This window comes from Tribolium castaneum, chromosome 1 (genome assembly GCF_031307605.1).
Source record: "Tribolium castaneum strain GA2 chromosome 1, icTriCast1.1, whole genome shotgun sequence".
Taxonomy (NCBI): Eukaryota; Metazoa; Arthropoda; class Insecta; order Coleoptera; family Tenebrionidae; genus Tribolium; species Tribolium castaneum.
The window spans coordinates 21,569,779-21,594,539 of record NC_087394.1 but is presented as its reverse complement, the minus strand read 5'-3'; the positions used below and the strand labels follow the sequence as shown (position 1 = coordinate 21,594,539).

The following is a 24,761-nucleotide window of genomic DNA, read 5'->3' as shown; positions in this document are numbered from 1 at the left end:
CAATAAAACATTATCTGCTCGTCGTCAGCAGTTACATGTTTAGCCAAAATTTTTAATTTTTATTACCCAGATGATGTCTCATTGCTATAAAAATGTTTGTTCAGAGGCTGCCTGTTTGATAAATTAATTAACTTCTGGGAAAAATTTCCTAAAAGTTATAAAACAGTTATGAACCGACAAAACAGGTCTAAATTGGTGTTTGTTTATGTTTTTTTCATTTTTTCCCAGAGTTATGATGCATTATCTCGACAATAAATTAATATGTATATTTGAATGACCGACATCTATTTTGCTGAAGTTTATGTTTATGTATCAATAAATGCCTGAAGATATGGCGATTTTTTCTCATGGGTCACCTTGGACTTTGCAATTTGTTACAATGCCTAAACCTGATAGCATTTTTTCGCCAAAAGTACAAACATACAAATGTTGGAGAAACAGAGCTTCTTTATAAAATTATTTTATAGTATAACTAAATTAACTGTTTGAATAAAAAATATATTTGTCAAAAAATATATTGGCAGCACTAAGTTATCAGCATTTCTGCTAACTTGTTACTAGCTATTTCTAAACTATAAAAACGCCAACGTCGCATTTTCTTTCAAGATTAGCTGTTACTAATATGATTTATATTTTCAATGAGATATTTAATCATTAATTTTATCAATTTCATCAATCTTATATAAAAAAAATTCGGACAAATTCGACGTTGGCATTTTCATTAGTTTTGAAACAGCTAATACTATGTGGAGCCGATTCATGTGTCAGCTTTGCCAGCGATCGCCTGCCGGAAGCGAATGACAATTAAGTATAAAATTTTGACTTTTAAATTTGATAGTCAAGATTGACAAATTATGATTATGATTTCAAATTTGTAACCAAACTGACAACAAGAATCGCAGTCTCTTATAGTCACCCTGGTCATTTACAGGGTGATGCAAAAGTGTTGATAAACTCTCGAATGGCGAAAAAAGACGTCAGATTTTTTAAGCAACTTAATTTGGAATTTTTAATATAATATTTTATAAAATTTGATTTTTTTAGCAACGCTATCAATTGTTGCTCTTTTCTTTCCTATAATGTCGAATTTAATTTATTGCATCATCAGATATTAACTGAGATTTTTTAAAGTTTTAATCTTAACAAGAGTTTTAGCTTCGGCTAACTAGAGTCAATAAAATATGATCTAAAGCACCAAAAACTTAACTTAAAAATTCAAGTTTTAAGAGTTATGTGTCGTGAAAAAAGGCTCAAACAGTTTTTTGTCATAGAAACTTTCAATTTAGTTTGATGTACTTTATCACTACCCAAGAGGTTGCCCGACACTTTTGAATATTGATAGGGTATTAGTCATTGTCAATAGTTTAACTGCTTATGAATATTGAGTTCCAACACAACAATAAAAATAATTTACCAAAAAAATTAATATTTGCATAATAAGTTGAATATTATTTAGTTATCATCACTAGTGTTGTAAAAATGTCTACAAATGATAAATGTTTATAGCTCAAACCAAAACCATGCTATAATAACTGAAAATAATGTGATTTTCTGTCATTCCTAAGTTGAATAATGACAGTTTGTGTAACAAATACTTATGATGATCCTAATGACTTCAAAGCTATAAAATCTATTGCTTTTTAACACTTGGATTGTTTTAGTGAAGGTTTTATTTTATGTTTGGTTACGTTTTCTACACTAATTTTTGCTTTTTAAATATGCACCATTAAAAATGTTTCACGAAAAAATAATCAGAAACGACATCAAAATTGCTTCATCTATTAATAAGACATAAAATTTTAAATTACGATTAATTAAACGTTTGGCAAAGAAAAATTTATAAAAAAATTAATTCGCTTTCTGTTGAAAGCCAAATTAGAATAAGAATTAATAATCAGTAGGTACTTTTTTATTTCCAATCAAGCCAATTCAGTTCCACCTATGAGCGAAGGTTCTTGAGATCTTCAAAATTTTTTCAAGGTGTGTATTCCTATGTATAAATATCTATTTTTCAATTTTAGTTTGTTTTGCGATGGCAATAATCGTTGTATTAGCTATATTTCATGAATAAAGTATTTGTTGTATAACAAAATTCCGTCTTTTAATCGAATTAAAGTTCTCTTAATCTTCATCGAAAGAACATAACGGTAATGTGACTGACCTTGATAGAGGATCCACCGAAACGGCGATAAGTAAAACCGCTGAGAAAATGCAGGCCAAGTAAATTGCCGAGATTTCGTAAATTTCTTTATCGTCAGGTCTTGCAAGATTATCATTCTCATTGCCCACCGCTGTGCAGAATTCGGAGCCACACCTGGTGTACGAAATATTGCCGGCTGAGTTTGTAGACGCGCCGCCGCCTCCATGAGGGTTGCTCAAGACTGTAAGAAAAAAGTCATTTGGGTTTTTGCGCGTGAATGGTCGTCTCACCGAGCGACGAAATCAAGTTGCCCCACAATTCGGAGGTCTGCCAAGCCAGGAAAAAGAACCCGAAGAACCTGACGATGATTCCGTCCACGGCCTGGTCGGTGAGCTTGGCGTAGACGCCAGCCACTTGCGTGAGATAGGTGGCCTTGGAGGCCCACATGGGCGCCGCGCCGATGCCCAGCAGCACCCCCGCCGGCACCAGAGTGTAGAACCTGGGGTAGAACTGCGAGCCGATATAGGGCGCGTAACACAGCAGCGAGATACAGAGGGTCCATTTTACTGTTAGCCTCTTAATGAGGAATGTGGGAACGAAAATACAACTAACTACGAGAGCAGCGTAGATCGCGCACAGAGAAACAGTCCCGAGGCCGTCTTTGGCGTTGATGCTGCTCTGCAAGTTGGCAGTGCCTTGGAAGGCCGTGAATTGGATCATGAAGGCGCAGGAGATGCACGACACGTTCTTCAGTATCCGCCATTTCTCCTTGGTCGAGAGTTTGAATTTGCCCTGGGAGGAAGCTTCTTCGTCGGTGATCTCTTTGTTCGGGGGCTTCCCGGGCCAGCCGTTGTCGCCGTCGCCTTTGAAGCCCTTGTTGTCGTAGCCGCCGGTCATCGAGACGGTGTAGACGTCATCCTTGCCTTTGTCGGCGTTGTCGCCACCGGCTACGGTGTTGTTGTCGAGGGACGCGGTCATCTCGCGGCCGCGATCACCCTCCTCGATCTGCAAAAAACCACAAATCAACAAACTCCCAAAAACAGCAACGACATCTCCTCTCGGACCTCGAGAGTCATAACCAGGAAAAATTTTGGGCAAGTAGACGCGGAGCGAATTGTTGCTCAGTCGGCCGAGTGCCACTAGCACAGCTTCGCTCCAAGTAACAGTAAACTTTGGATCTATCAGAAGGAAACGCGTGAGGTCGTTAACGGTGAGGATGGAGACGTGGGTGCGTAGCTTTTGCACTTCCAAGGACGCCGAGTTGCTCTCTTCGGACAACAACCCCGCTTGCCCAATGCAACAGCTGAAATATTGCTGCTGCCTTAAATGGAAATAAAAACACGAATCCTTTAAGGAACAAAAAGGCGCTCCTCGCAGATACAAGACTTCGTACGGCTATTTTTGGAACACGGGCGTGATGCGTGCTAAAATTACAGACACGAAGATGGAATGCTGTAAAGTAGTATATGTTTAAGGTATAAATAAACCTGCAGCGAGGTGCACTTGATTATGATTTACGTTGGTCGAGAGAGTCATTTATTTTCGCAGGACCGGTCGCAAAGAACCTTCCAGACTCCTACTGGTACCTACTTTCCGGAAAAACACGAATTTTGCAACAAAACTGAGGATGAGTTCTGCCATTACATCATCGTAAGCTCGAGGCGCTATGGCGAAAAAATCAACAATTTATCTTCACGCAGCCATGAACCTAGTTCATGAGAATGCAAAAACCGAAGAACAGTAGATAGATACAGCGTGTTCGGTAATTGGACTGCCATCACTTAAGGAGTGGTAAAGGTAACCACCAGGATTCAAAAGCTAGTGTTAAATTTTTCCCATGTTGCTTCTTGTTCGAACAATAGTCTTTCCAGTTTACCCAATCAGACCTGAGGCAGGGATTGTGGCTGAAATCAGGAATCCGAGTGTTCTGAGAAAAAACGTGATTGCTACTGTCAATGTGACAAGTTTGATTAACTGAAATCAGGGGTGTTCGTTTGTTGGGTTTATTTTAGACTTTAGAGTTGTGAAAATAGAAAGAATTTACATTTTCAACAAGTTAGAGCTGCAGATCGTTTCTACGAAGCAGGATTTCAAGATCACCACATTCCTTGTCGTTGTGTATTCGCTAATCTTGTTCATCGCATCCGAAATTTTGAAAATACTTGAATTTAGACCAACGACTGTGGACAGAGGTTGATTTACAGCAGTTAATGCTTTCGTCAGAGACAAGCAGATTGGAATTGACAGCTGTTGGTCCAACTCTTGCCGGATGAAATACGAAAAAATTGTGATCTGTTCGAATATCATTGCTAAGACAAGTCGGTTTGTGAATACACAGCAAGATGGTCACCTGTTTGAGCAATTGAGCATTTCCTATACAAATTTAAGTCGGTAGTACTTGAAGTTTAACAATAAATTCCTTGTGACATCGAAATGATTGTATAATTGTACGCCACTGAGTATTAATTGAAAGTTTTTGTCAGATGTGACAGTTTTTCTTTTTTGCAAATAGACTACTTGATACATCAAAAAGAGTGATACTAAAACATGTTCCCTCATTGGCCATTTTTAGGTTTCTCTAGTTCTTCACAGCATAATAAAAAGAAAAATGCAAATGCAGAATAATATTGTACTTTTCTGATGACTACTGTGAGTTCGCAGTAAAGCGATGGCAGTCCATTTACCGAACACGCTGTATATGTGTTGCTGTCAATTAAAAAGTGCTGAACCGCACCATGACACTCTTAATGAGACGCTCCTGAAGGTTGGGCTAGCATTGAGGTGGATCAGCAGAAGAACAAAAAGCAATAAAAAACGAGCGTTCCCATATTAGTTTGTTATTATTGCTAATTCGAGTGTCGGAAACATGTTATTATAAACTTCCGTACCATTGAGTGACAAGGTCGCAAAGATGCGCACGCAGGCCCAACTTAGATGCAATCTTTAATTACGGCCTAAGAACTCGGAGGACTCTTCAAAGTGATAATAATAAGTCGGCGATTATGTAATAATTAAACGTTTGTTGGAGACCAGTTTGCGACACGATTCCAATGAATCGCCACAAGTGATAATTAGAAAGTTTCATCTTTTTGCGAACAAATTCTAAACATTGGCCTCAAAAACGAACTCGGTCACAATTTTCACTTTTGCGGACCAAGCGATCCCAAAGGAAAATTTATGCAGCATGACTTATGCACCTCTATAAGTCACGGCCATTTCGCATCCACAATTATTGCAAAATAGTTATTTGGGTCAACAAGACTTGTGGGCAAAAAATTCGCAGATACGCGAAGAATGCGGATTGAGGACATCCAAATTGTTGGCGTTGGAACTGATTGGAGCCAAGTCAAAGTCAAACTGAGATAGTTATTTTCGATTCAAAATACAAAGCAACGAATGCTAATGCGATTCCAATGAATAATTCTGCGGTTTGCGGAATAATCTTGTTTAATTCAGATGAGTTCTTTGAACTATTACGATTTTTTGCAAGTCACTTTGAAAACGGCGAAAAGCTGTTCAAAACGGCGAAGCTGTTACGTAACCTTAGACCGAACTGCGTTTTGATCACCTGGTTCAGTTTTCCTTGCAAAAGATGTAATCGAAAACTGCCGCGGCCAAAGCAATATTGAGCAGTTGCAAATCTGATCGAATAAATTTGCAAGAGGGGGCTGAGGTGATCATGAAGCAGAACGAATCGATTGTAATGATTGAAAAAGTGCAGTGTAAGGCGCTGTGGTGTCAAGATTTACCATGGAGTCGATCATGGCCCAATAAAAGCTCCCAACGGACATCCTTCTGGGTTTATGGTCCATTCTGCCGTCGTTAGAATGGATGGAACTAATGGACTTTTTCTTATAATTGGTCGTCATTGTGCTGGCACTTCAACTGTCATCCTAACACTCGGGAAATCACTGTTCTGGGCACTCAAGGAGTTTTGAGCACACTAAATGTTGCATAATGTGAAAAGGATAATTTCATAGTGCAGTTACAGCCTTGAGAAGTAACCTGTATATTATCGTAATGGTGACTATTGTGCAGGAAATTTATAAACGAGTATTAAGGCAAGTGTCGCACGGATCCTTCCATTGTTTGCATTTTTTCCGGTTGAATGTCTTTAAAGTGTGATTATTTATGTCCGCATGCATTCACACACACGTCCGTATATAAATTTATTTATTGGAGTTGTTTGAAAACACGCGCTGTTGCAACATACACATCGAGAAAAATTTTATTTGCATATGGAAAATCACTTCCTCGAGATCTATTGGAATTCTGCCTCAACGTTTCCTCAATTAAAACACGACCAAACAAAGGATTCTGACACTTTTTCGTTGGTGGGATGACGTCGGTGCACGTCAGCCCCTGGCATTGAAAATTCGATTTAAAGTTCAAACGCCTAATTAAAATTAATCAAAAGGAATGGCAAAAACTATTTAGTGCAGCAATTTCTTTCTAGACGTCTATAATTATTACCAAAGCTCAATTAACGAAGATATAACAGCATTTCGGTTTTTGCACGCGACCAGATGCACAAAATGTAATTGCAGGAGGAAAAAACGCCCGACACGAACACATTAAAAGCAATTTTTCATGGAGAATGCCACTTTCGAATAAATTTGCTGGCACGCATTGAATCCGGTATTTACAGGATTTTTTATGATGCTTTTTAATCACCTAATGAATCGAGAAAATTCATCTACTGCTAAGTAGATGGCATTCGGATCTCACTTCACAATCAACAAACTTAACTCACAAATCAGTTGATTAAATTTTATTACTTTATTGTCTTGAATGAAACACAAATTCACGAAAGGAAAAACCAAGAAAAATTGGCATAAAACCCCATTGAAGTTAATATCTCAACAGTGGCGGAACTAAGGGTGGGCCCGGGTGGACCAGTGTCCACCTAAAAAATTACCAATTAATTGTGATTAATATGTGTTTAAAATTTCAAACGGTTTTAAATTAGTAAGTCAAGTTCTTTATTATTGTCACCAAAAGCTTATTCAGCTCGCGATAACACAGTCAGTACCAAGACACGAAATGATATAGGATATATTATTCAAAATAATCTTAATTTGTCGTTAATAAGTCGAGGATGCTGAAATTTTAGATTGTTTTTATAAGCACTATTATCGTCTACACTATAACTCTGGTAATTTTTGTCTGCAGGTACATGTTTAAAAAAATAAATATGCTTACACTTATTGCAGCGTGTAATTTACTTTTTTCATTTTTATTTCGGACGTCACGAGCAATACATACGATATTTTGAATCTTTGCTACTTTGCATAAACATAAATTACATTTATAAAAATAAATAACCGTTAAAAAATTGGTTCATGTTTTTTTTGTAAAAAAAGGTAAAAAAATTATGTTCAAAAACCTAAGTTTCGTTTTCTTTGATTTTTGAAAAAAAGCCCTCTGGTTCAGAAAACTTATTGGTATCTATTGAAACCAATAAAAAAGATTTTGAATCAGATTTAGATTCGAATTTAATTACAAAGACCATCTACATCTTTTTGTGACAAACGAAAGTCTTAATTTTTGGTTTGGCTCTAACTAAAGTATAGAATCGAATCAAAAATACCGAAGTCTTTATAAACTCTGAGAACGTTTAATTTAATTCTTCTAATCAAAATAAAGGAATTTTGTTACATTGTGAGTAATTATAATCTAATATAACTTATTATTTAATATTTATTAAAATTTACTAGTTTTAAATACATCCACTCCAAACCGATGAAAATTAATAGTATTATAAGCGAATGAGGATTCCATCTATAGGTATAAATATATTAAAATGTTGAGTCAAAAACTAAAATACTCAAAAAAGTTAGGGATGTAAGTACGCATTTTGAAATTAATCGTTTCTAAGCGAGAAAATTTTTGCTGGAAGATACAAATCTGATGCAACTTTAAACGATAAAATAAAGTTTCATAGAAAACGCACTTGATGTTATTTTTCATGCGGCTGCAGATTTTTTTTAATTTAGTAAATCATTTTTTGATCAGTTTATTAGTTTGGCAACATGCAAAATTAACTGAAATCTGGACATTATCGTTAAGGGAAAAATATTAGATTATTTATTACTGATATTAGGTGTTATGCGCCCAAAAAAATTTTGTTGGCCCACCTATGTGCCCACCCAAAAATTAGGAGCTAATTCCGCCACTGTATCTCAAATAAACAAGTTCATTATCATAAACTAATCAGTTGTATTTTTACGTGTCATGCTGTATTTAGTTCCAAAGTTTGTTGTACAAATTTTTACAATTACCGTTACAGGTATTTTTACAGAGGCCAAATTATACTAAATTTGCTATTGTCAAATTGAAAATAATAAGCGGCACGAATATTTGATAACAGGTGTACAGAGGCAAAAAATATCATGCATAAATTCGTTGTTTGTTAACGAAAAGGTTATTGTACCAAAAATACAAATGTTAAATATATTCGCTTTTTATAATTTCCTGGTGTTTAAAAATACAAGTACACGTTCAAGTCACAGGTTTTTTGCGAAAAGAATAAGGATTAAAGCTATTACCATTGTATGGATGAGAAGCAAATCCCTTAAGACGAACGTTTATCAGATAGCAGTTTAAGTTAATAACATGTTTGTTGAATATTTAATGACATCCTTGTTAAAATCCGTAACCTTTTCTGGTTGGCAGATTTTCGCATTGAAATTGTCCCAGAATGAAGATGTGTGTATGTTTGTTCGACAGTAAGCTTATATTCATTCGATCGTCCTTGCAAAGTCAGTTGCGAATTTCCCTTTGGATGGGTTTTTCGCACGTGACTTCACTCGAGAAAAGTGCAGTTATTTTATTTAATTGCTTGAAGGCCCACCAACATTGGCAGTGTTGAAGACGCAATTATTGTGTGTTGTTATTTGTATTTACGATGGATGGCTTCAGTAATATTCATGATATAACCCGTGCCATATTAAGCTAATTATTTTAATGGTCTAGTGATTCAAAACCATTAATTAGTTAGGTGGATTCTGTTTCGAGAAGTTGTTAATTATATTTATTTTCGATTGCGGATATGGGAACGTTTAAGGCCCGAAATTTACCAAGCGGATCTATCGTCAAAACAATTTAATTTCACTTGACATTGGATTTTTTCATGTTGTAATTGACATGCTTGGACGAAAATTCTGATAAAAGCGAAAAGGTTTGCTCATGTGGGGGGACAAAGTCAATTTTTACTGCTGATTGTCCATGAAACAAACAAATTACTATAAAGGTTTAAGTGAAAACTGAGACACAATTCCACGAATTCGGTAGTCTGCGTTAAATTATTAATGGCCGGTTATCTAATTATCGAAATTTATTCATAACAAAATTAAAAACAAGTTTTGTGTGGCGAGCAAATTTTTGCACAACTTAAATGTCAATAATGAAAAACAAAGCCGCGGTTAAACATATTGTGTCAATTATACAGTGTGGACTTTTTAAACTGGAATAAAATTCATATCTTGGATATAGGCAATTTTTGTAAAAATTCTAGAAACAGGAAGCTTTTGTTTTATCTTGCCCATCATTGGTGGATATGGTTTTTGTTTATCTGCTGTCAAAACAGCACAGCCACCTCCAACTTTTTTTTCAAATGTAACGGTATGTCACCTCATGTGAAAGAGCACTTGGCAAGGAATACAACGCACTCTTTGTTTTCTGAATATTTTCAAAGCCTTCGCGATAAAAAAAATGAAAATCAATTTTTATAAGTTGAAATTAGGCAAATCACATAGAAATATTGCAAAATGTTAGAAATTCATGCTACTATCGTTATGTTATTGCCCAGGAGAGAAACGGTGCCCATTTTGAACAATTGTTGCATTAAATAATGTTCAACTTATAAATTTGGTTTTTATTTTTTTTATCACGTAGGCTTTGAAAAAACTCAAAAAACAAATAGTGTGTTGTTATGCTTCCGAAAAGGGCTTTCATATGAGGTGTCACTTGACATAGCATTAGATTTGCAAAAAAAAGTAAGAGGTGGCTGTGGATTTGTGACAACAGATCAATGAAAACTAGATGCACCAAATAGTAGGCAGGGAAAAATAAAAATAGACCTATTTCAGGAATTTTTACCAAAATTCCCTAAATCAAACTTATGGATTTTATTCCAGTTAAAAATTCCACGCTGTATATTTCAAGTTTAACGATTCGAATGAACCCGTGGGCAGTCGTGGGTTCCCTAAATGAAATTCCTGGTCCATTTCGCGTGTAATGATGTCAATTTGAGAAAAGGAGTCTCCATCAATCGCTAATCAATTTAAATTTATGCATCTGTGGAGACATCGAGGCATTTTATTTTCTAATTCATGCATAACGGCATTTACAAGATTTTTACACATTCGAAACATGTCTCCGACCATAATTGACACGTACATAAAAATTAATAGACCCACAGACCGTGTTTTGATTGGGAGATTCACTCAATGCGAGTTACATCACCCGTTGCGTGAAAAATTCTCAACAATAGTGTTTAATTATGATTTTAACCATGATTTTTCGATATTGTGCATTTGCGAAATAATTGATTCTTTCATGTTTAATAACAAGAATCGCGAAATTGCTCAATCAGCTGGTTTCCTGGTATAGACTCAAGTGATGTAAAAAAACTATTATTTATTATTAATAGCCTCAAATTCCGTAATTTATGCAAAGTCGCAATTTTGCATTGGCCCCTGGCCGGTTTCATAATAATTACACAATTTTTTCGGTATTTTTTACAGAGACGTCAGTCAAAATACGTTTTTCGGTTTTTGAGGTCAAATCTTTGCAAATCCTTGAGGCTTGCGCTTTGTTCTTCGTTCCACTCATCTTGTTTAAACTGATTACATTTTTTATTTTGTTTATATCTCTGCATAATTAGTTATTTTAATTTGATGAGATAAAGTTAATGACTGGCTATTGTGGGTGTTAAATCAAATCGGAAACTTTTTTAAGGTTTCGGAAGAAATCCTTAATTGTGAGAGCTAGAAACTGTTTTAGCAAACAGGAAATCGTCAGTAATTTGTAATTTATTCCTCCAGTCACATAAATTAGCACGTATCTGAAAACACATTTTTTTATCAGAATTTTCCGGGCCAAATGATGATGATGTACGTAATTAAGCGCAACAAGAAGAAAATAATTTCCAACTAGAGGAAAAAACCCAAAAAGTTCAGTGTAAGAAAACAAAGTGACATCTTCTCAAGGCTAGGCTACGTTATTATTATTCTTTATTTTATTACTTCATAGATCAAATTATGTAATTTTATGATAGGCGTAATTACATAAATATGTCGTTTCGTTTACTTTTCGTAAAAATTTGGTGAATGTAGGTAATTAGTAGTCATACAATTTCCGAATATTTCAAACAAGTGTGAAATGTTTGGCATTCACAAATTCGGAGAACATTTTGCATATCCCAAGCAAATGCCTTGTGGACTTGTAACTCGCCAAAACCAGTTCGTTCTGACCGAAGGAAGCATTATAAATTGTTTTTGACAGATACGAATGTCTAGGTACAGTTTTGTAGAAAAAATCCAACAAGTGGCCGAGTTTTTATCAATTTAACGGAACTCTGTCCTATCAAGATTACTCAGCATCAAGTGTCGGTACGAATTTACTTTCCTTCTGCAAAGTTTGCTCCACTTGACCGCGCCTTGCGGGCTTTACGTGTGTACCCAATATCCTATTTAACGAATATTTGCCAATAAGCATTTGCATAGAGGAAAATCGACGTGGGAACGGTCCTGGCATAGCAAAATTTTCAAAATTTGTTTTGTCTTCTCGATTCAAAAGTAGGTCTCTGCCATACTTTCTACCCGCATTTGCAAGTTTAATTTACAGGCATTTTGCTGACTATTGTTTCGAATAACAGTTTTGCTTTCCGATAAATTCTTGCGGTAGGTAAGCGCTTGGTCAATTAAGATCGTAAATCAGTAGATGGCAGTTCCTCGTCATCGTCTAGTGTTCTCACGAGCCTAATCAAGTGACTTGTTCTATTTACTAACCCGGATGCGATATGCTAATGGATTTTTAAATCTGTACAGGGTGCTGCATTTTGGATGCCTAGGGTCCGTTTTTTGAGAAAATTATCTTGGTCAAAACGGCATCTCGCTATCGTCTTTTGTTTTCGACTTATAAACAAAAGTTCACATTTTAGCGAAATCTTCAAAAATTCATATCTTCCTTTTTATACAGTTGGCTATGACATTTTCGAAAAACTTATTTTTTTCTAACTGAAAACAATATAAATACAGTTTGATATTTTTATATACTTTTGATAAAAAATATATTTAAAATATTTTAAAGTAGTTGGCCATGGAAAAATTATTTCATATAAAAGATGTGAATAATCTAAAAATTTTTTGAACGGTTATTAAAGTAAAAAATGTGAAATTATCAAAATAATCTATGTTAAAGTTATTTTCAATTAAACAAATATACGATTTTGATTACATAAAAAAATGTGCAAAAAATTGAAAACGATGCGCCACAAACTATTTGATGACACTTTTTTATGATTTAGTAATTTGCAATGGAGGTGACGTTGATAATGTTAAGTATTTTTTTACCGCAGATGGGATTTGATTTTGGTGTTTGGATTGATATTTTTTTGTAAAGTAAAATTTCATTTACAGGCAATCATACAATTAATAATTTTTTTCTTTTTTTTCCAACATTTCATGTTTAATTAGAAAATAGAATGACAATGTAAGCTTGCCATTTTAAATCTAAAAACAAATAATTTTTATTATTCGCAAAAATTTGATCTAATGATTATTTATTATGCTGCTTTTGAATTAATTAGTGTTTAAAAAATCATTAAATTATAAAAACTTGTTGAGTAATACATTTTTCATAGTTTGAATTAAAAATCCAAAACTTTTTTCATGACCTATTATAAAAAAGCGAAATGTTTTTTTTAATAATTTAAAAATATTGTATTACACAAATACATATGAAATCAGAAAAAAATAAACTTTTCAAAAATGTCATAGCCAATTATGATTTCTATTTAAAAAAATACAACTTTATGTTAATACAGCTAAACGAATGATTAGAAAAAATCGCTGATAACATTACTAAATTCTCCGTAAAAAAGTGCCTTTATAATGTCTTTGTTTCAAATGTGTATCTTTTATAATAAGGATGATATGAATTGTTTAAGATTTAGCTAAAATGTCAACTTTTGTTTATAAGTCGAAAACAAAAGACAATAGTGGGATGCGATTTTGACCAAAATTATTTTCTCAAAAAACGGACCCGAGAAACCTCTAAGTCAAACCTCTAAGTTTCGGAGATCCCCTATTCGGACATCCAAAATGTCATTACTTTTGTCTAGGGACAATATTTTCAATTTGGTCCATTGCCCAACGTGAACTTTAAAACGACGTGCAATAAATTGCTCAATGAATAAAACGTTAGTTCTAATTTTACAAACATTATTATTCACAAACAACATGTAGCAATAACAGGTTTTCCATATTAAACAATTTTCGATCAAACAGAAAAAAACTCTAATGACAACTTTAATGTTTTGACCAAGTTTATTCACCTCGACAACTGTCAACATGTCAGCCATTCCTGTGGCTTTTTAAAACGATGTTGTTTTATATAAATTATTGCAAATACACGTGTTCTTTTGAAGGACGTGATCACCAATTAATTATTCACAACTTTTCTCTTACTGTTAGTTGCTAGGTCGGTGTTTGACATTTCCTTGACGTCATCTAATAGTTATTTACATTGTCTGATGGGGCGTGTGACCGGCTATCTTCATCGAATTTGAATTTCCGCAGGGGTGCAGTCAATTCACTGCTAATCAGGAAATTAACCCCCAGGAGCATAACGTTTTTGTGACTAATGTTACAAAAATGTTTGTCAAGCTTTAAAAATATATTAATAATAATTTTATTTTGCTTAGTCAAAGTGTATGGTAATTACATTTTAAAGCCTAATTTGTGAGTTAATAAGAGATAAGCCGACATTCCGGGACTTGAAATTTACATTTTTGAATAGATTGATCGCAAATACCTTTGATCTTTTTGTAGACTTGTTGATGACGAGATTAATTAAAAATAGCACAGTTGTGATCTCCACTTGAGATAAGGTTCTAACAATAGACAAAAGGGTTTTAAATCCCGGCAGAATCCAAATTTATTTCTAGACTGTCCGCAAAAAGCAGTAAAACGTTCTAGCAACGGTTATACAACAGTGCGGAAGTACCGATGAAAGTAAAAATATTTTTATTTTCACGCACATATCCTGCGTTCGTTTTCTACTCGATTTTTTGAGTGAATCCCCCCTGCAGTAACCATTACATAAAGACTTCTGCGGGTCTAGTTCAGTCTAGGAAAAACCAGTTTTTCTAGCAAATTTCTTTGTTTTCTCTCGATCGAGGAAAGTTTGCACGGTGTCGTAATGACATCCTTCCAGCATACCATAATTAACACCCATCGAAACAATACCAATGACGTCAGAATTTACCGGTAGGGCTGGTTGTTTAAAAAAATTTTTGAGGTGTGGTTTTGAATTCTTGGTCGATACGTGAAGTTCCGCATCAGAAACTTGTTGCGTCAGTAACGATCAAGTTTGCTCTTTATGATTGAGTTAGTACGTAATGGGTGCTACCACGGTTGTGCAGCTTTGTTAGGATAGGACCACCAAGGTTAACTTGATAAGAATTCAAACAGATTGTGTAAAGATTGTTTAATAGAACTGGTGGTATTGAACTGGGAGCAGGAAAAGCAGGTTTGATTGGAAAATCTGCAATGGTAATCAGCGACTTATCGGGACTGTGCTAAATGTAACGGCGATGATACTTTCACCATATAGAGGTGTGAAGAATTTTCCAGAATGACAAAAATGCTTTGGGCACCTACAATCCAATGGATTTTGCCAATAAAAAGCCAATATAATATAAAATATAATATATAATATAAAAAATACAGGGTGACTCAGGGGTGCGTAAACGGTGTATAACTTTTTTATTATTTGAAATATTGCCATGGCGTTTTCACTATCCGTTAGATCGACGTTTAGTCCACAAACTAAACATATTTTTATTGTACACAGGGTGTTGTATGCAGGGTGGTGAACCAAAGTTACATTTTTTTTAATAGAACACCTATATATTTTTGCATAATTGGATTCTACGCAAAAAAACATGTAACTTTATATAAACTATTATGGGTTTATCTCTTTTCGTTTCGGAATTATTCAAGTTTTCGTTATAAAAAAGACCAATTTTTGAAAAATCACTGCAAAATCGCCTATAAATATTTTTCGAAAAATTTGCAACAGAAAAACTCAGAATACCCTGTAGTTTTAGCAATAGTCGACTTTTACTTGAAACACGGAGATAATGTACAGGGTGTGCCAAAACACAAAAAGTTGAGAAGCTCATTTTTTTCAAATGGAACACCATGTATTTTGTTACACCTATCGATAGCATTGTTCATAAGCTTTCGAATAATATGCGGTTTGTATAGCAAATTTTAAATATTTCTTAGTGTTTAGTTTTTTTTTCTTTTTTTATTTATTTTATTATTAATTCTTGATGAGCAAAATTAATTTATGTATTTAATAATAATTATATTACTTAATGTAATTAGTTACATTAGTACATATCAAAAAATAAATTACCATTTGTCTTATTAAATTCCAGGATAAAAACTAATTTTTTTGAAAAATCTCGAAAAATATTTTAAATTTGCTATGCAAACCCCATACCGTTAGAAAGCTTATCAAAAATGCTATCAAAAAATACAGACTGTTCCATTTGAAAAAATGAGTTATTCAACTTTTTGCTTTTTGGTACACTCTGATTATCTGCGTGCTTTAACTAAAATCTCTTATCAAATTCTAGGATAAAAAACTATTTTTTTTGAAAAATCTCGAAAGATATTTTAAATTTGCTATGCAAACCCCACACCGTTAGAAAGCTTATCAAAAATGCTATCAAAAAAATACAGGCTGTAAAAATGAGTTATTCAACTTTGGTACACTCTGTTAACTAAAAGACGTCTAGTTGCTAAAACTGCAAGGTATTCTAAATTTTTCTGTTGCAAATTTGCCGGAAAATATTCACAGGCGGCTGTGCAGTAATTTTTCAAAAATTGGTCTTTTTTATAACGAAAAGTTGAATAATTCCAAAACAAAAAAAAGAGAGACCCACATAAAGTTCACATAAAGTTACATTATTTTTTGCGTAGATTCCAATCATGCAAAAATATATAGGGCGTTCCTTTAAAAAAAAATAACTTTGGTTCACCATTCTGTACACAACACCCTGTGCATAATAAAAATATTTTTAGTTTGTGGATTTTAAGTCGATCTATAGGATAATAAAAACAGCAAAGTAATATTTCAATTACCAAAAAAGTTATAGACCGAATACACGCCCCTGGGTCACCCTGTATATGTGGTCAAAACTGTTTGCAGATTTCCACGCTTCTCATTCACTCGAAACACTGTGCTGATAAAGTTATCAGCCTACTGTTGAACTTGAAAAACTAATCTCCTGTGTCAGTAGACCATAAATTTTCTCACAACCCGAAATTTCAATTTGCAAAATATTCTGTTTGTGGTTTTTGCAAATAGCGACAAACAAGTGAAAGTGAAACAGGTGTTGATGCCATATATCATTCGTAACATGGAAATTTATATTTGCTACACTTCATAAATACCACAACACCCACCGCAAAATAAATTGTTTTCGTTTGAAACAAATTTCTCGCAAATATTAAAAGTGTCTAGACGTTTTCAGCGCTGCGACCTTAGCTGAAAACCTGAAACGCATGAAGATCCTTTCGCGTGAATAATGTTTATTCATCGTGTGAACAATGAAACCGATCGGAACAAATTGACTATAAATTCAGTTACATAATCGAGCACACATTTTGCATTAGTTAGAGCCACCTTGACAACAATCATTGGAAAGTGCAGACTTTGAAAATGACACTTTCAAAACTAATCGATATGTGATCGGGAAGCTAATACCCAAAAAGGAAAATTCCACTTGAGACTCGGACTCGAGAAGCGGCTTTAAAAATATCTGATCAGGTTATAAATAGACAAGATAGGGATAAAAATAGTCGAAATCAAGATAAAAATTGATTCAGTCCACTTTCTGCATGACTTATTCGGAAATTATTCAAAGAGAGGAATTTTTCAATTATTGCGGTAATGCGGTTGATCACACTTGTTAAACAAGCCGTAATAATAGATTTGCGGTGTTGTACACCATTTCTATTAATTATTACTAGAGACAGGTTATAATCGGAAATCCGATTGTACGGTTATGGCAATTTTGGTACTTCCGCTGCTGGAACGTCCAGTTCTTTATTTACCCAAATCATCACACTTACAGATAATTATCAAAAATTTGAACAATGCTGTGAGTAACCGCTTGTTTCTGTTTATTGATTTCTATTTATAACCGTGGAATTTTGTAAGTGGTGTTTCCTGTGGAAATGGCAGTTTTTATCAAATTCGCACAGACAAACAAATAACAGCGGCAGATTGATCTAAATCGTGGTGCTAAATTTATGCCGACAGTAATAATTAAAATTAATTTAGCCGCGAGTATCTTAATGAGTGACTTGCATACGAAGTGCTTTTTAACCGTTTTAAGGTACCGACCTTGGTTAATTAATTTTTGCACAAAAATATTGTTTAAAGGTTACAAACGGGCTGTGCGATGGAATTGTCTCATTTATCGGTGTTTGTTATTAAACAGCCAATGCCAGTCATGTTCGATGACTCCATTTTAATTGTGAACAGAAATTGGTAAATATTTTCATTCCGTTAACGAAAATAAATAACCAAAGAGTGTGCTTTTGATTAGGTTTTAATTGGTATTACTTTGACTGAATGAGGCTGCAAACCAGTCCACATGTATAAATAGCAAAGCAACTTTTACCTAAGCTGGTAATAAGTACTTATCCTTATTGCAAAATCTTAAAATAGCCACTTTCTAGAATTATCCGCTGCGACTATAATAACTATCTCAGTTTATCCTCTTGGCCTGACATTAATATCACCAAGAGGTGCGTTGATTTACACATTGGGTTTTTTTCCGGAGACTTACTTGTGCGTGTGTAGGAAATCAACCGCCGTTTCGGCGCAGCAGTTGTCGCTTGTTAGTGAATCCCCGGAGTCTCCGCCGTCGTCCCGGAGAGCAGCTCCTGGTGCGTTTCGGTTCGTTGAGGTCTCTGCAAACCACCGCGGAAAAATCACAGCCACTTATGTTTAACTTATTGGTGATGCGCCCCAGTTTCGGACTGGCTAGGTCTTTGTTCGGGGAAATCGGCTCCAATATGTCGAATCGAGGAAACTGAAGAGCCGGTTGTAACTGGTTACGCTCCGTAACGTCCACCACATGCACCGCGAACAAGAGCTAGGTGTGTACTGGCTCACCGACCACAAGTGCCGAGGTTGGAACTGCGAGACCTTTCCCCCAGGACCAGCTTTTACGGAGATAGTTCACGTGCCGGGGATGCTGCTGAGGTGCCGCTCGCAGATGAAGCTGCCGGACTGATAGATGGATCCAGCGCACGTCACGCTCCTGATAAGACCGCTTAATTTACAATGTTTGTGCTCGTCGTTGTGTTTTCGTCAAGACTGCCAAATGGGGGGAAAAGCGACGACGATTTTTGATTTGCCACTTGTGGGCTAGAGGGGCCCTGGCAACAGAAGGGGCTCGCCAAAAAGTACAAGAGGATGGCGTACCGGTTCTTGACGAGGCTTAACCTTGCAGCTCGGATTTTCGGCTGGAGATGCCTTAACAACTGAAATCACTATTTACGAAAGACTTAACCTTACTTAATTTCTGACAGAACTGTACTAGAACGCAATTATAATTAAATTGCTATGTCATTACGGGTAAAGAAAATGACTACTCCTTTACGAATGTCGAAGATAACAGTTTAACAATTAGGACTTATTGGAGATAGGGATAAGAAAGACAAACTTTGTAACCCTTATTATTTGTTAATAAACAGAAAAACCACCCACGGAATTGTAGCCTGATTGATCAGATTAATGCCTAGATAAAATTTAAACCCAACACCTTATGACAATGACTGTTTTTATTTTAAAAACTCATTGTGTGAAAACATTCTAAAACCTGAGGTAGCGCGCTAGATACTGTGCTACTTTTAAATGAAGAAGGAAATGTGAGAGAATGTTAATTACTTCAATCACCGGAACAATCCGGTTTTGCTTCTATCTGATTTGATTTTATTTTTGCAAATTCAAATAAAATGCCATAAAGATAAGAAAAAATCTTGTGTAGACATATACCAAAAAAAAGTTTAAATGTGCATCTCATTACACGTGATGGTCACGTGTGATTTTAGACTAGTTAAAAATCGAAATTTTTATGCGCTTCTCCTGTAAAGCACGCTTTTACTGCAATCAATTTTCAGCTGTAACCGGATTAGTCCGGTTGAAATTCTTACTATACCGGACTTGTATTTCGAATCAAACATCTTACGTATCTTTAGACCGTAGTAGTTATTTATACAGAGTGGCCCACTGAAAACAGTCCATTCCAATTTTTGACTCATTTTACTCAAAAATACTAATAAGACCGGTTAATTTTATACTTATTCGAGGGCGGACACTTAAATCTCTACTTTGCGTTCGCGTCTTAGTTCACTTCACTTCACTTCACTTAGTTTACTTCAACCCCTAAAGGGGGGTAGCATGCAGTTATTTTTTTAATGCGAACAAGATTTAATTGTAATGTCATTTTAAAGTCAGTTTGACTCTCTTTAAAGTAAGTGTTGTGTTTTTTATTTGGTGTAATATTTTACAAGAAATTTCATTTTAAAAATTAGTTTATTTTTTTAATTATTTAATTATAAAATGTTCGAAATAGCCATGAAATTTGTAGTCCTAAAAAACCTTATGGATAGAAGTGCATGAAACCGTAGAAAATTGTCAAACTCGAGTGGACTGTTTTGAGTGGGCCACCCTGTATATCAAGGACACAAAGTACGAAGTTAATATGATTTTTTCGTCTGGCTTTAATAAGAAATGATATTTTGCTATTTTGCCGAATTTGAAGAGGTAAAGTTGATATGTCTTATACTCCCACGGGAGGTAAAGTAGGTGCAAAATATGTCTTCTACTGCCATGGGAGGTAAAATGAGTGCTAAATATAGCTTTTCCTACCGTGGGAGGTAAAATAGATAAAAAATTCTTAGGGAGATAAAGACATAGCTTCTATCCCCAACTCAGCTCAGGGAGCAAAATATAATTTTCTATAAAAATACATCAAATTCATACATTTACGGCCGCATAAAACAATTGTAGCACCTTGTTGCTAAATGATGCCTTGTTGCTAAATGATGTTTTACTAGACTCTCTAATGCCTAACCCTATATTTGCTTCCCTTGTACAATGTGTAGAATTAATGACACTGAATATAACCATTCTCTACTTATTAAGTCTCTAATTTGGAAATAAGCTTCGACAATAAAAGTGTTTTCTTGCACAGTATAACAGCTTACTTGCATTTTAACGAAATTTTTTAAATTAATTAATTGACAATTTGTGAATTTCACAACTGACGGTTTTGACATTTATTGACAGAGAATTCTGTTAAGCAGAGCGGCACAAATTTTTTTACATGTAAACCAATTTCAAAGTTGACTAGATGAAAATAATTTAAAAACACATTGTACGTTTCTGGGGTAGTTACGTAAATAGCTATTACTTATTTTACATATGATTTAAAAAAATAATAAGAAATTTTAATTTATTGACAAAGCATATTTTCTTCAATAAAAGTGCTAATATTGAGAAAACTAAATTTCAAAATTTAGATGTGTTAACATTTAGTCAGTTATTATTACGTTCGATTAGTTAATTTAAAGCAAGAGTTTTTGCTGTATTTGATATTGTATCTTTCTCAGACCGATCCAAGCCAAATGCAAAAAAAATAACTCACTGCAGGAAAAATTAATTGTTATTAATTTGTTCCAAAAAGTATATATCAATTTTTGAAAATTTTTGAAACTGAATGTTTTAACTATTCATCTTGATTCCCAATGAAATTTGAAAATAAGGCATTAATACATTATTCAAAAAGGTAAAAGGTAAAAGCAAAACAAATCAACACACTCTTCGACTAGTAATAGACAAACTGTTACTCTTGTGCACACCATAAAATAACCATAACTATGCCAGAAGAATAAATTAAAAATAAATAAGATGGGAAATGTTTCCACAGGATGGTACTTTTAATAGTAGAAATTTAGTTGGCAGAGCTTTGCCAGAGTATTAGTAACATGATATTATTACACAGCACTTTTCAATAATTTATCTTAATTGCAATTTCAATTAAAAATATTTTTTCACTAGATACTTAGAAATCTCAAGTTTATATTTATTGTTTTTTCCCATTTTGATATCATTATAAACAATAACGTACATAGTAATAATTGTTCAAAATTATGTGTCACCAGTGGGTTTTTCTTAAAAACATCGATTAACCAAAAACGAGACGAAAAATCTTGTTTTTATTTAAACTAATACATACCTGCAAACAAGATTTTAACTATCTGACTGCAAAAGAAGTTAATGTAACTACATAATGAAATTAATGACACTCAAGGACAGCTTTAAAAGACCTGATCCCGGATAATGACTTCGTAATCATTTAATATTGTACTTAAAAAATTGTTGACCGCCAGGTATTTGCAACTAAAACATAATCCTTATTTACAGTTACTCGTACCACAATAATGTAACACTTGGAATTGGTCAAAAGAAGTGAATGTGGATTTCCAAAGGCTTTTTGTAATAGTGTATCGACCGGAAGCTTTTTCATTTCGTTGCTTAATGATGTGGTGAAGCTAATTGCTTCCAATTCTCTTATTAATAAGTAATGGATCAAAGTGATGTGCAGCTGCTTATAACTAACTGAAACCACAGAAAGAGGGTGATCTAGACTGACCACGATCGCAACTGTTTCTGCCGGATTATTCCGCTCGATGCTGACTCAGAAGAGCTCCTTCCAGACATTTTTCAACTAACAGAAACGTAAACAATCGCATCTTTTCGCGCTTGTGGACCATGAGAGGAAAGTTGAAGGTCGGATTCCTTCGTTAACTCATCTTAATTTATAACGATGACCTCTCATAAATATTATATTTTACTTAACACAAGTTCACAGGTACCTAGAAAGTTCTTCAATACGTAAACTTTCTTAAAAAATGGATTGCACATTTTCTGTACGACACTGAGCATATTCCACTTTCACAATGTTTTGTAATTAATAATGCAAGAAAAATCAGATTGTATCTTCATGTTTCTTAAACTCCAGTATTGTATCTCGTTCAAACAGATATTAAAATTCACTTTAGATAACGGATTATGGGTTTTTTCCTGAAGATTTCTTCGAAGGAATGGTCATTGTCTAGTCGTTAAGTTAAGTCGTAGTGTGACAATGTACTTGCTATCAAATGACACAAAAATTCAGATAAAGTTGACGTATCAACACAGAACATATACAGTTACGTTAGCAAGAGCTAGGGTTGAATTTCAGTGGGAAAATAACTAGAAGAACACAAACATTAGGCAATAAAATATTTCCTGCATGCGACACAACAAAGAAATAAAAGCTTTATGGAATATCATCTTGATAAAATCAAGCTTAATCGATTGAGTTCTATCTTATCCAACGATTATAAGTTTTAGATGAGATTTCAAGATTGACTAAAAATAAAAAAGTCTGGTCTAGAGCATGTGGATTAATGTTTTAAGACGTTACAAAGTTTTTTTTTGTAAAAGGCCTTGATGTCTACATCCGGTACAACAAACTAGTTCTCTGCCGATTGAATAGCAATCTAAAAAAAAGTTTGCTGCAAAATTTTTAACAAAAAATCTGCTAAACAAGTTCGAGGTAAGTTGGTATTCAAATTAGACAAAGAATTGTGGGTTCATGTATGTATCTGACGTAATTATTTAAAAATAATTTTCAAAAATTATTTTGCAATGGGAGTAGGAGGTAAGTAGGACCGGTAGAAAGTATTTGAAACAATAGTTTGTCGCTAATTCTGCAAAATTATTATAATTCAACTGATATATAAGAAAGTTTAGTAAATGGGTTCGATTTCATTTTTTGCTTAGTTCGCACTGCTTTAAGGCTAGGTCCACATACCTTACAATTTTTTTTCGATTGATTATAATCGTCTCCTTTTTACCTTGAATGCCTACATACCTTCTGTTGAAATAATTTGGATAATAATTAATTATTATTTTCGATTTAAACCAGTTTTTTTACCTTTTTTATTCAAAAGACAAAAAAATGGTTTATACCAAAAACAGAAAGTAATAAAACTGCATGTTAAGCCATAGTTTAGATTTGAAAAGAATTAAAACGCTAGCTAAAAATCCTTGTATACAAAACAATCAATCATTATAAAATGAAAGGTGCATCTTAGGTGCAAAAAAGTGACGTCGAATAATTACTTTGTAAAAAGTAGGTAGTAACAAACGAACTTATTGTATTCATCAATCAATCAATGTCGAATTATTTGCATCCGCAAGGAGTTTATTAAGATTAGGTAAATCACCTATTTAAAAATTTAATCCAATTCGTAATCTCAAATCAATGGTAAATAAAACTAGGATTTTAATTGCATCAGGATAATCCCTTCAATAAAGACGAAACCTTGCTTCTCCTAACCTACATACACCATTACTTGAATATCTATCTCGTCATAGGAAATAAAACTTAAATCTTGTATAATCCTACCATTAATCTGGTAACATAATCCTTTGATGAACTGAACACTTCCACTTCACGATCTCACTGAGATTTTCCGTCAACTGCGAAGAACCATCTCAAAAAATTTTTTGATAAAATTGTGACGACAAAAAGACTTGGATTTGCCATCGCGATATCCACTGTTTTGCTTATCGTTGTAATTAATGCTGATTCAAAAGACAACAGCGACGTGACATTGTTTCAAATTGCGGAATTTGGCATTTTATTTTTTTTAAATTAAGCACTTTTATAGTGTTGTTTGCTTAAAATCCTGGGCTCAGAATTACAATGTTTTGGTATTAGGCCTCTGATAATGGAAATAGTAAAGAATGGTTGTTATTTTCTTGCGGATTTGCGTTTATTGAAGCCACGCGTTTGTTAAATTTGATAAATTTGCTACTTAACCATACAATGTCACTCTAAATTTTTCCAGCGGTTTACTTATTTTGTAATTGGGTAAATGTTTACTACTCACCGGTCTATTGAGAAGTTTTTTTCCACGTGAGGGAACTTATCAGAAACCACCTTTGAGTCTCTGATTCACTCCGGTTGCAATAACAATGGTATTTCCACTTTTGGGTACTCCAAATTTATCTATTTTTGTAGCAAATACAACTATAAACACACGCACGCAATTATTATATTTTTCCGAAAATTAGTTTTAAAAATTAATAAACACATAAAATTTTGTTTTTCAGATCGTTACTTTTTCGCGTGTGTGACTTCACCATAAATCAGATAAGACAGGCCATAAAATTTTAAATTAACTTTGCACAAGTTTTGATTATAAAACAAAGTAAAACAATTTGCATTATATAAAAACAATATCAAATT

At 34.1% G+C, this 24,761-nt stretch overlaps 1 protein-coding gene across 4 annotated transcripts in view; it reads right to left on the bottom strand.

Moving 5' to 3' along the window:
• The window catches only part of LOC656709 (uncharacterized protein), a 36,007-nt gene extending 11,960 nt beyond the window's left edge, over nt 1-24,047 (bottom strand). The window contains exons 1-4 of one of the 4 annotated variants that reach the window (XM_008201008.3): nt 23,916-24,047; nt 18,237-18,945; nt 2,431-3,145; nt 2,162-2,381 (exon numbers count right to left, since the gene is read on the bottom strand). In XM_008201008.3, the coding sequence (XP_008199230.1) occupies nt 2,162-2,381; nt 2,431-3,118 (908 nt within the window). In that variant the 5' untranslated portion in view covers nt 3,119-3,145; nt 18,237-18,945; nt 23,916-24,047. Of the gene's footprint in view, nt 1-2,161; nt 2,382-2,430; nt 3,146-3,204; nt 3,232-5,889; nt 6,116-18,236; nt 18,946-23,915 lie in introns of those variants that run through there. The other 3 variants (XM_015978191.1, XM_015978190.2, XM_064354764.1) reach the window with 3 other exon arrangements.
• Between the last annotated feature and the right edge of the window lie 714 nt (nt 24,048-24,761).